The sequence below is a fragment of the Salvia hispanica genome, chromosome 5, assembly GCF_029641045.1.
Source record: "Salvia hispanica isolate PSC_SH4W2 chromosome 5, Shi_PSC_v1, whole genome shotgun sequence".
NCBI lineage: Eukaryota > Viridiplantae > Streptophyta > Magnoliopsida > Lamiales > Lamiaceae > Salvia > Salvia hispanica.
Genome location: NC_142696.1, coordinates 47,435,702 through 47,448,644, shown reverse-complemented (window position 1 = coordinate 47,448,644; position 12,943 = coordinate 47,435,702). Strand labels below are relative to the sequence as shown.

Genomic DNA, 12,943 nt, shown 5'->3' with positions numbered 1-12,943 from the left:
AATTTTATCTGTTTAGTACATCACAATATGCATGACGCATTGAAAAATTGATGTTTCGCGATACAAACTCTAACTAAGCACGGCCTTTTTTAATGTCTTACAAAACGTTCAATCCAAAAAGTAACGAAATCAACTAATTAAGCCGGACCTATTCAACATCTTAATTATCTTATATGATTATGTACAAAATTGTACTATACAAGATGAATTAAGTCATTTACTGTATTTTTTTTTCTTTTGTTAAGTAGTATTGGAGTATTCTAATTCTTGTTTGGAATAAAAAAACATTTTGAGCAAACTATTCAAACACTCAACTATCTTATCATATAGGATAGGGGTGAGTAAACGGTTTTCGGTTAATCGGTTAAACGAGAATCGAACCGAAATTGGTCGGTTATCGGTTAACCGATAACCGACATTTACGGTTATCGGTTCGGTTCCGGTTTTAAGTTTTGCTAAAAGTCGGTTATCGGTTATAACCGTCGGTTATAACCGATAACCGAATTAAATTCAATTTTAATTTCAATTATATGTTTATTTAATACTAGAATAAATTATAATTTACTTCAAACTTTGTCACAATGGAAGAAATTGTAATTTATATCTAAATTTTGTCTAAATCAATGTCAAAAAAAGTCCATTTTAATTTGTGTCACTATCAATTAGAGTATTATACTTATAAATTTATAGCTCAAAGTCAATAAAGTTCTTAAGAATTACTATTTTAATTTTAAATATAGAATAACCTTTCACTTATTATTGGAGACAAGTTTTTAAAGTATAGAATATAGATCATGTAAAGTTCAAGTATTTTAAAGTGCCTAAACAATTTATATATTACTTTTAAATAGGAGTATAATAATAATAATAATAACAACAACAATAATAATAATAATAATAATAATAATAATAATAATAATAATAATAATAAAAGTAGATGGAAAGTTAAAAGTTAAAACCATAAATAATTTTAAATTCAATTATATTTTTAATTAATAATAACAGAAATTGTAATTTACTTTTAAACTTTGTCACAATAGAAGAATCTGTAATTTACTTCCAAATTTTGTCAAAGTCTCATATTGCATATTTGCAATGTCAAAAAAATCTATTTTAATTTGTTACCTATTAGTTATTTATACTTATAAAGTTATAATATATCAAATTCAATAAAGTTTCTAAATATATTTTTAAAAATAAGATCTCTCAAAGTTAACAAGTGCTTAAGCAATACTACTATTTTAAAAATAAGATAACATTTTACTTATTATTAGAGAAAAGTTTTCAAATTTTAGATCATTTAAAGTTTAAGTCTATTAAAGAGCCTAAAAAATATATCATATATGTATTGCTTGTAAATATGAGTATAATAATAATAATAATAATAATAATAATAATAATAATAATCATCATCATCATCTGTAATTTACTTCTAAATTTTGTCAAAGTCTCATATTGCAAATTTGCAATGTCAAAAAAGTCTATTTTAATTTGAATTAATTTATTATGGTGTAGAATAAAATTGAATGATTATGACTAAAATGCAAAAAAATATGATAAAAAATTTGACGTTTTCGGTTTTACAATCATGCAGAAATGCATAGAATTGAGAATACACAAAATCAATTAACAATCTTTGTGAGAAAATTTCATAATTTTATATATTATAGCTTGAATCATTGAATTGAATCATTGATCATTGAAGGATGGCCGTGAAATAGTTAATTCAACTTTCGGTGATAAACTAATAGTGTGATTAGGTGTAGGTTGAGTTATTTATCACAACCTTAATCATGCAAAATAAACATTTGAATAAGTTAAATCAATTCGGTTAGTTCGGTTATAACCGAGAACCGACCGGTTCTAACCGAGTCGGTTAATTAAGTAACCGAACCGAAGATCGGGTCGATTCCGATTAGTTTTTTGAAGGCATTTTGGGGTCGGTTAACCGACAAGTCGGTTCGGTTATTAACCGAATCGACCGAATAACCAGCCCTAATATAGGAGCACTACTATTTCTTCCTGTCATTTTATCTGAAGAATGTATTGGAGTGGGGTCTTTATTATTATATCCAAGATTAAGTTTTTCATTTTCTAAAAAAATGATCAATGTTTTTTTGGTGGGAGAAAATCATCAATATTAGTTTCTCATTTATTTTCATGGTTACACCTCTGAAATCTTGATTGAATAGAAAATGTCTTAGTAATAAGATGCACTTAAACGTCCTACAACTCATTAAGTTTGTGATACACAATTTAGCTTGCTCATTAATAATTATATTCCTATTATACATTTGGATAATCATAAGTTGGGTATCACTATCTTAGCTCTCTACAACGTGGTGGGCTCTTACTGTCACTTTCTCACTTCACTTGGGCCAATTGCCCCTTCTCAAAGTTTGTGTTTAAAGAAATCTATGCATTTTAAAATATTTCAAAATGATTTTATTTTTTTAATTTGAATTAAGTTAATAGTATTTCTTTTAGTAAATAACATTATTCGGTATTGAATATAACGTGTATAAATGAAGGCCATTAGATATATTTTCTCAATACGAGTGAAAATAAAAGTTGATTATTTGATAGAATAGAAGGAGAATATAACTTTTACTTTGTAAGGAATTTGCACATTTCAATTAGTTTTCTTTGATGATAAACTTTTTGACTTGGTTGGTAGAAGATAGTATATATTTATGGTTGGAAGGATAAAATCTACCTATTTAAAGAAAACTACATTGCAAAATCTAGACATTTTCTTAAAATCCATGACATCCTTTTCTGAAGAAAAAATTGCTACATTTGGCGAGCTTCGACTCCATACAAAGTAAAAGAACGAGAGAGAATGTAACGACCAAAGTAGTAGACATATCCAAAAAAACAACCCTCGTATATTCATTAAGTATGTATTACATTCCATTAACTCACTTTATTCACATTTTACTTTAAAATCAATATATAAAAGTAAACTCACGTTCCATTAACTTTTTTTATTAACTTTTCCTTTTATAAAGTTAATCGATTTCTTAAAACCCGTGCCAGTCATATATATGAAATTTAATCTTAGACGGAGGGTGTATTATTGTTCTTAAAATATAAACAGATAGACTATAAAGTATACAAGAAACCTACTCACATTACTTCAATGCGACCATAAAATAGAGCCATAAGTTTGGGAGGTTCGCCCAACTATAAAATTTAATGCTATTCATTATCGAGTTTCCTACTTTTTTTTAATTTTATTGATTTCTTCATTAATAAAATATTGGAGGAATTTCACTGAAATGTATTTTTGGAACGAAGCCATTTTGGTTGAATGACAATCAAATTGATTGTTGTGATGATATAAATTATTTAAAAAAGGACACTAGTTAGTGACTATTAAAATACGTTGAAGAATTATAGACAAATATCCTATCTATAAAAAATGTGGAGTAGCGTGTAAGTATAAAAGTTTTTGATATAATAAATTTGACAAGATTAAGTCTTAATGCATCTTAAGGGGAAAGGTATATTGATAATATATAGTATTTCTCATTTATTTTTTGAAAAAGGTTATTATACCTTCTTAAAAAGTAATGGACTCCAAAGAAAGAAGTAAATTTAAAAAGCAAACAAAATAACTAATTTTATACCTTTTTTTTATCAAGAAGAGCTAAAAATAACTTCTCAAAATGAAAGAAAGTATAATACCTCCTCAAATACTTTTTTCATTGGAGCATAAACTTTTATGAAGAAGAGATAAATATGAAAGTTATTTCATTTTACCTTTCCATTTACTCTCTCCACTAGAGACGCTTAATTGAGTGTATAACTATGGCTCAGTATTTAAGTGGGACAAAGTCATTAATGATTAATAATAAGTCTTGATATTCCAATAACAAAGTAATATTAATTTCAGATTAATTATTAAACAACCATATCATCAAATCCTAAATAAATCTAATTTTATAAGGTACTTCAAATGATATCATACTTAACCTATGTGGTCACACTAAGCCATTATGAACAGAGATGTAAGGATAAAAAATTGTTGGTGAATAATAGTTATGAAACTACATATATTGATTTAATTATTTATTATCCTATGAAACTTTTCTTCTTCGAGTGAAACAGTATCACGTTCCAAATATAAAAGCTCTATAAATTCCAACCTCCAAATTTCAATACGTCTGTCCACATGCATCATGTCACGTGGGCTAGATCGTATCCAGACAAATCTAATCGAAAGAAAAATAGAAAACTTTCTTTACCACAAAGTTATCTTAAATCTTAATTACCTTTTGTCGAAATTTGTATTATTATATTATTGTTGAAATACAATTAGTCCAAAATTTTGCATTTATTCTTTCCATTAGCAATTAGAAATCTCATTTTTCCCTTTGATCTTATCTGTCAATAAATATTTCAATTTACTTTTACTATGAATAATAAATACTATAATATCTAACTCATTTCATTCACATTTACTATAAAATAAATAGAAATATATAAAAATGGAATATATATTTTATTATCTTTTTCCACGTACTTCTCTTTATATTTCTAAAACTCCATAACGAACTCCATCGAGACTGCTGATTGCAAATAGATAAAGTGTTTGACATAGAACAAAATAAGAGAGTTATTAATCAAAATTATGAATTAATTAAAGTGCAAGATTCTTCATCATATACATACAACTAAGCATATGGTATACAATATATACAAATTGACCTTTTACGGTTATAATTAAAACACTCCTATCCAAAAGTGGTGATATAATTGTATTCTTCTAAAAAATCAATTGCAATTTAGTTATTTCAACTTCCACCTAACAAATTTTTTTTAATAACTTCAACTCTCAACGTATTACATGATTGAGAAACGTCATACCAACTAAGCTATTATTAACAACCCGAACCCCAAAATAGAAAAGATTCAATAAACGGAAAAGCACTGGCCTCCTAATTTATAAACAGTTTACATTAAATAGTTGACACTCATGAACTACAACCGACCCGACAATCTTTTTTCCACTTTAGTTTGTCCGGTCTACTTAATGTATTTTTCTTTATAAGGTTAGATAATATTCCTTACTAATAATATTATTCCTATCTCTATTTTCATTTCTTACTATATCAATTTCATATTAAAACATGTATCTATCTCCAAAATCTCTATTTCTAACAAGGAAGATTAAATTTACCACAATTTAATTATTTACTACTACTATATTTATTTAGTTCCACAGCCCCTAACCAGCTAACCTACACTCGTCACCGAAAGACTATTTTAATAATATTTGCTGAAAAAAATCTTGCGAAAAAAGAATAAGAAAAGAAATGATAGAAGATAAATGGAGAGTATACTACAAAAAGAAAAGAGTGTTAGAAAATTAGCACACTCACCAATCGACAAAAAAATCTCGATTTCCACGGCCATGGCCGCCGCCGCCGCCGGGACCACCATCAGCGACCTCCCCGACGTGATCCTCTCCAACATAATCGCCGCCGTCTCCGACGTCCGCAGCCGCAACTCCGCCGCCCTCGCCTGCCGCAAGTGGTGCCTCCTCGAGCGCGCCACACGCGCCGCCGTCAGCCTCCGCGGCAACCTCCGCGACCTCTTCATGGTCCCCAACTGCTTCCCCTCCGTCTCCGCCCTCGACCTCTCCCTCCTCTCCCCCTGGGGCCACCCCCTCAGCTCCGCCTCCGACCCCGCCCTCATCGCCCACGTCCTCCGCCTCGCCTTCCCCTCCCTCTCCTCCCTCACCTTCTACGCCCGGAACCTCTCCACCATCCAGCTCGTCGCCTCCCAGTGGCGGGGCGCCGAGCACGTCAGGCTCGTGCGCTGGCACCAGCGGCCCCAGGTGGCCGCCGCGGGAGACGAGCTGAAGATGCTCTTCTCCGAGTGCGGCCGCCTCAGATCGCTGGATCTCTCCTCCTTCTACTGCTGGACCGACGACGTTCCGCCTGCGCTCGAGGCTTACCCTTCCCTGGCTTCGAATCTCGCCCGATTGGATGTCCTGAATCCTTCGTTCTCCGAAGGATTCAAATCGGATGAGATCAAGGCCATCACCAAATCCTGCCCCAATCTGATTGAATTCAAAGCTGCGTGCAGATTCGATCCGAGGTATATCGGCTTCGTCGGAGACGAAGCCCTAATTTCTGTTTCGATGAACTGCCCCAAATTGGGGGTTCTTCATTTGGCCGATACGTCCACTCTATTGAACGCGCGCGGTGACGGATTCACCGCGGAGGATGCGAGTATCAACGTAGCTACCTTGATCGAGGCCTTCTCCGGTCTGCCATTGCTGGAGGAGTTGGTGTTGGACATCTGCAACAATGTTCGGGACAGTGGTGCAGCGTTTGAAGTTCTCAATTCGAGATGCCCTAAATTGAGATCACTCAAGTTAGGGTTTTTCCATGGGATCTCGATGCCTGTAGAGTCGAAATTGGACGGAGTGGCGCTTTGCCAAGGGCTGAAATCGCTGTCGATTCGGAACGTCGGGGATTTGGATGATATGGGTTTGATCGGGATAGGCAGAGGTTGTTGTAGATTGGCTGAGTTTAAGATCCATGGCTGCAGCAAGATCACAATGAGAGGGATGAGGACTCTGGCTTCCTTGCTTCGGAAAACTCTCGTTGATGTTGGAGTCTCCTGCTGCAGCAACCTCCCCGCCCGCCAGTGCTTGAAGGCGTTGGAGCCGATACAAGATAGGATCCAACGCCTTCACATCGATTGTATTTGGGACTCTACACAGGAGCTTGGAGATGATTCAGATGGAGTTGGTTTTGATCTTAACTGCTCGGATCAAGATAACGGTTTTGATGATGATGATGGAATGAGTAAAGCGAGGAAGAGATGCAAGTATTCATACGATTTGAATATGGAATTGGATGTTAACAGCAACGGCTATGGAAACAGTGCGAGGACATGGGTTAAGTTGGAGTACCTTTCACTGTGGATTGCAGTGGGGCAGCTCTTGACACCTCTGGTGGAGGCAGGGCTCGACCACTGCCCGAGTCTCGAGGAGATTCGGATCAAGGTGGAGGGCGACTGCCGCGAGATGTCGAGACCGAGGGAGCGCGAGTTCGGGCTGAGCATGCTTGTCAACTATCCCAAGCTGTGGAAGATGCATTTGGACTGCGGCGACACCATTGGGTACGCCCACACGGCGCCTTCCGGGCAGATGGATTTGAGCCTGTGGGAGCGGTTCTATCTGATCGGGATCGGCCACCTGAACCTGACGGAGCTCGACTACTGGCCCCCGCAGGACCGGGACGTGAACCAGAGGAGCCTCTCCCTTCCGGCTGCGGGACTGCTGCAGGAATGTTTTGGGCTTAGGAAGCTTTTCATACATGGGACTGCACATGAGCACTTCATGATGTTCCTGCTGAGGATCACAGAGTTGAGAGATGTTCAGCTGAGAGAAGACTATTACCCGGCACCGGAGAATGATATGAGCACGGAGATGAGGGCGGACTCCTGCAGCCGCTTTGAGGCTGCTCTTAATCGGCGGCGGATTTCGGATTGACTGTTGTGGGATGATGTATTTTTCATTTTTAACATCACTTGTACAACAGATTTTGCCATTTTGAATAACATGGTGGGAAGAGGCTACTGTTTCATTCATTCATCTAGGGAAAATTTGCATGCTATTTATTTGCTCTTGATTACTTGGATGGAAAACTCAAACAAATCTTACGGTATGCCGGAATATATGGTGGAAATTCAAGATTCTGTGCAGGGGAATGTGTTATCAAGGTTGTGAGTCGCAGTCGAGCAGCCGAGCCAGTATTTCCTCGCAACTCGGTCGAGCATGGGGTTCAGCCCAGTCAGAATCAACAAATATACACAGGCGTTGTAAACCATAAGCACTAAGATGCACTTCACTTAGCACATACAGTCCTGAAATCACTATTAGGCACTTCACTTAAAATATTCATGGTTTAACTTGTTTTTATTTCATACTGATTTGTCTCAAGTTAAATATTATAGTTCGGCATGTGATATTATGCAATGTTGATTACTGTGTTAAATGGCGATAAAATAAAGTAAAAATTGCGATGAATTTCTTTTTTAGAAATATGTCAATTTGAGAAGGACGAGATGATATAAATTTAATTGTGTACTTTCCGAGGTGTTTATTCGCTTTTGACATACGCGCACAAAGTGCATTCACTATGTTCGTATTCTCCTGCAAACCATGGCGCACAGAGTATAGTGCGCAGAGCACTTGTGTTGCCAATTCTCTCAGATCGCCAACGTGACTCATACCTGCAATTAACCTGCCCACCGGCCCTTGGGGCATCTCCAATCGCAAACCCTCGTTTGCAACCGCTTGGACAACCTAAACATGCACAGAAAATGTCACATTTCTCCGTGAATAACTCGTTGCGAATGACCTCAGGAGCCATCCGTTCCGGCTTCCCACCTGATGACGACTTGATGGGGGCATCTGTCATGATCCTGGAGAGGCCAAAGTTGCAGATCTTAACCGTCCAATGCTTGCTAACGAGACAATTAGCACTTTTAAGATCGTGATGGATTATCTTCATTCGATGTATGCACATCAGCCCCCTGGTTGCCAAAGCAGGAGAAAATCGATTCAGTACTTCTTCAGTCATCAAATTCTGCACGTGTTTCGACTGACCTGCATATGTCGCGTAGCATCTTGATTCTCCTCCGCCAGCTGAGTTTATTCTTCTGGCCACTTAAGTGAATCAAATAGTAAAGAGATCCCATTTCCATGTACTCGGTGATCAGTGACAACCGTGGAGGCTTCGTGCAAGCACCAAGAAACAAGATGACTGCAGGAACATCATAAGTTCAAACTACATGAGAACACAGATTACAATTTTCATTTGTAAGAATTTGAGGGAATATATATACCATTGAAATTAGTCTGAAACTGTGTTGATATTATGAATCTTTACATATTGCTTTAGATATGAGAAGTTAGGACAATCTTAAGATTCTTTTTAATGTAACTAGACATCGCCAAAAATTATTATAAATTTGCTCCAAACGTCAGAGTAGAACAAGTTCGAGGGCTTGCTTGAGAAGAAGTACCATTTGGGTGGCGAAGGCGACTGGAATAAGAAAAACCAGATGACAAATTCCGGGTTCAAAAGATATCTCAGAAAAACTTGATGAAGAGTCAAAACCATAGATCACACCTGAGGATGGATATTTCATTACAAAAATCCTCCATGTTTTCAGCTGTGAGATCCTGCTCTAGAAACAGTTTTATGGAAACCTCCGTTCCGTTCCAAACACCGCGAAAAACTTCACCAGAGAACCCTGGAAATGGTATCTTCATTTTATCAAAGAACTAAATGAAATTAGATTTGACTGATTCTCCTAAGAATTAGAGTTTTAACATACATTTAAGATCAAGAGAAATCCTCTTCAAATACTCTCAAGGTAACTCAAAATGGGGAAAATTGCATAGAATTAGAAGGTTCAGTTAGAAATGGAGACAGCAGCTTATAAGTTAAATTGACTGATTTAATGAAGCTCACACTAAATTTACAATATAATCTGTCTGGAAATATGAGATATATGTGGAATCAACTAGTGGCCGTGCAACAGTATGTGTGGATTGACAGCAAAGTGAGTACATCTTAAAGAAGCACTTCTGATCAATAAAGTAAAATAACACTATACATACCTCTTTTGTTTGACATGTGCTGTGCTTTGTATTTGAGCCCAAGGAATCAGATAAACTGTCTTCATGTTCTTGTATAGGGCGATTCTGCTTCATAGATTCATTCATTGCTCGGACAGCCCTAGTACAGTAGAGAATACGTGATGTAAAAGACAGAAAAAAGTCACTTTTTTCAACCAAGCAAGAGCTGCAAATGGGGACATCATACAATTGAAATATAGAACATAATGACAGACAAGATTCCACAAATACAACAAATGATCATATGACTTACTCTGGCACTGTTACCAACTTGTTGACCATAAGGAGATGAAAAGAGTTCTCAGTTTTTTAGCATTCAGAAAGCCAAGCAAATGAAGCATCCGTGCATCCGTGCATTCAGATTAGTATAGAATTATACTGATATTGAATTCATGATATAGTTTAATCTGAAGTAATGTCATGGTAATCAAGAACAACCTTGGAATATGCAATATTATCTCAGTACTCTCATTACTTCTTTTATGCACTCATCGGTTGCACGGTTCCAAAAGGCAACAAACCTATTGCTGCATCAACCAACTCCGGCCATATATGACCGGACAATTTGATCAAAGTCGAGCATTCAGAACTTTTATGAAAGTATTAAACAAGAAAAAACACATAACAACTTGTAAGGCATCCGATTCCTCCTCAACAACACGAATTCAAGCACATCCATTAACCAATTACGGTAGCATCAACAGCTGCGCCATTAATTACCGTCAAATTTTCCAAACCGAACACCTATCACACCACGCAAATCTAAATTAACAACTTCACAGATACTAAAATCAAGTTTACAGATCTAAATCAACATCAACGTAGGTGGCGTTCGGTTGTCATGACTAATAATCATGAGACTATCCATCTAGGATTAAGTTGTGAGATTATTTTAGTTGGAGGAGGGAGGCTATGACTAATTATCATGAGACTATCCATCTAGGATTAAGTTGAGGGGGTTAATCTTATGAACCAAACATGATACATATTTAATCATGAGATTTAGTTTTGCCAACCGAACACCCCCTTATTAGTCACCAGTTCGATCGCACAAACAGGAACTACGATCACTTCAGCTCGTGCAAATTAACACAAACAGCTCAAAAATTAGGAAATTATATCATTATATGGTATTACTAGTCTTCGTAGCAGAAAATAAAATTTGATCAAAACTAAAAAAAAAAAACAATGTTGTGATTGAAGAACTAACCGCCAGCGGAGAAAATTCAGCTACATTTAAAATACAGCAACCGGAAAAGAATAACATACTTCATCTGCTGAATTCGACGAAATTTTTTCAATGCAATCCGTTTGAATTATTGAGTTGCGAGAGAAAAAATAGAGAGCATAGATGTAAACTGAAATTTATAAAAAGAGAGGGGCGGGGGTTTTATTCATTTCAACGATAATTAATTACTTTTCCGGGTCGGTTCTGTTTCGGGTTTAATAGATGGGCAGGGCGGGCGTAGAGATGCCCAAGGTTTTCGGTTCAGGCGGTTAACCATGAAATTGTAACCGGCGGTTCCGGTTCCGAACCGGAACCGTGAGATTTAAACCGAACCGAAACCGTCACTTTTGAAATCGTGGTTCGGTTCAGGTTCTAAAATTTAGGAACCGAAATCGTGCCGGAACCGCAAAAAACCGCCGGAAAATCATAAAACTGAGCCAAAACCGCCGGTTTCCGGCAGTTCAAAACCGTGAAAACCGTAAAAAAACCGTCTGAAAATCGGCGGTTCGAAACCGGAACCGGAACCGCCGGTTTTCGAACCAAAACCGAAACCGTGAAATAGCCTCACAGTTCGGTTCCGGTTCCACATTTCCTAAAACCGGAACCGGCGCGGAACCGGCGGTTCATGAACCGTGGACATGAATCGGGCGGGCGACCATATTGTCATTTCACAACTTTTGAAATAAAACATAAATTAAACTTAGTTTTAAAAATTTTAGTAAATTTTCAAAAGTTCATTTTCTTATGACTCGTGGATATTAATTTTAAAACAAATATGAATAGGAAAGAATGAGAAATGACTTAGCCATATTGGACATCGAACATAGTTCAGTTTATCAATTAGATGAGAAATTTAAGAAAATATTAAAAGAACCAATATCCGAAGAAACTTGGGACATCCTGGAAAGGAATACGAATCGATTAACTTCTGACTTCACCTTATAATAAATGATTCTTATTCTTTATTGAAACGTCCCTAGGGAAGTGATACATTTTCTTTTGATAAAAATTAACCATTTTAGTTTCTCATATTCTATTTTTTCCAGCAATAAACTCACTAATTTGGGACGAAAAGAATACTCTCTCTGTCCCATAAAAATATGGTCAATGGGTATGATTCGAGAATTAAGACAAAATTGGTAAAGTAAGAAAGATTGATAGAATGGTATGGTAAAGGAAGAGAGAGGAGGAGAATGGTAGTTAAAGTAGTGTTAGTGGATAATAAGTAAATTGATACTCCTTCCGTCCCACAAAAATATGCACTCTTTTCTTTTTAGTCTGTCCCACAAGAATATGCACTTTCCAATTTTGGAAACTCTTTTATCTTTATTGAGGTGATATTCATTCTCCACTAATAATATTTTAATTACTTTTTTTTTCTCTAACTCTCTCTTACTTTATCAATTTTGCATTAAAATTCGTGCCGAACCCAAAGTGCATATTCTTTGGGAACGGAGGGAGTATAACTTTTCAAAAATGTAATGCACATATTTTTGTAGGACGGAAAAAAATGAAACGTGCAAATATTTTTATGGGAAGGAAGGAGTATTATTTTTTTAATTTTATTATTATAAAATGAAGTTATTGTAACAAAAATGTACATAATGAAGATTATATTGTTGTATTCAGGAGTAAAATAAACTATAAATGATCAAGTAATTTTATAAAAAAAATGACGTACATATCTCGAGCATTGGTGTGACAATAATTTGGATTAGAACAAAGTTAGCCAAATTAGGCGCAACAAAATTAACTTACCGTGGAAGCGAGTTCTTTGACCCTAAACAATATACATTAATAAGGTATGATGTAATCTAGTCTAGTCTTTTTTGTAGAGGCAACTATAAATTGACTCATCTAATAGATTGGGACTCGGATTATTTTTATCATAAAATTAACATGGGAACGTTTATTGGTGGAGAAAAATCTACTTGGAACCTAATTGACACATGAATATATGATTAGGAAATTTAGGTGAGCATCCGAATATTTCATATTGGGTGCCAAAAAGATATTTCACATTTTCTATGGAATAGTAACACAAA

The 12,943-nt window shown here is 35.7% G+C and overlaps 2 protein-coding genes across 3 annotated transcripts; one reads left to right on the top strand and one right to left on the bottom strand.

The window, feature by feature from the left end:
• The first annotated feature begins 5,309 nt into the window (after positions 1 to 5,309).
• On the top strand, positions 5,310 to 7,611 carry MAX2 (RNI-like superfamily protein). Its single transcript, XM_048084917.2, has one exon. The coding sequence runs from the start codon at positions 5,336 to 5,338 to the stop codon at positions 7,511 to 7,513; it is 2,178 nt and encodes a 725-aa protein (XP_047940874.1). The 5' UTR covers positions 5,310 to 5,335; the 3' UTR covers positions 7,514 to 7,611.
• Positions 7,612 to 8,089: 478 nt separating this feature from the next.
• Positions 8,090 to 11,015, bottom strand: LOC125188164 (putative serine/threonine-protein kinase SIS8). 2 transcript variants are annotated; one of them, XM_048084919.2, is made up of 8 exons: positions 10,881 to 11,015; positions 10,109 to 10,414; positions 9,653 to 9,770; positions 9,159 to 9,295; positions 9,052 to 9,071; positions 8,633 to 8,789; positions 8,414 to 8,559; positions 8,090 to 8,329 (listed from the first exon to the last, which is right to left on the bottom strand). In XM_048084919.2, exons 3-8 carry the CDS (start codon positions 9,755 to 9,757, stop codon positions 8,124 to 8,126), a joined length of 771 nt encoding a protein of 256 aa, XP_047940876.1. In that variant the 5' UTR covers positions 9,758 to 9,770; positions 10,109 to 10,414; positions 10,881 to 11,015; the 3' UTR covers positions 8,090 to 8,123. The 2 variants fall into 2 exon arrangements, with proteins under 2 accessions (XP_047940876.1, XP_047940875.1); XM_048084918.2 differs by having other exon boundaries at positions 8,090 to 8,559.
• Positions 11,016 to 12,943: the final 1,928 nt, after the last annotated feature.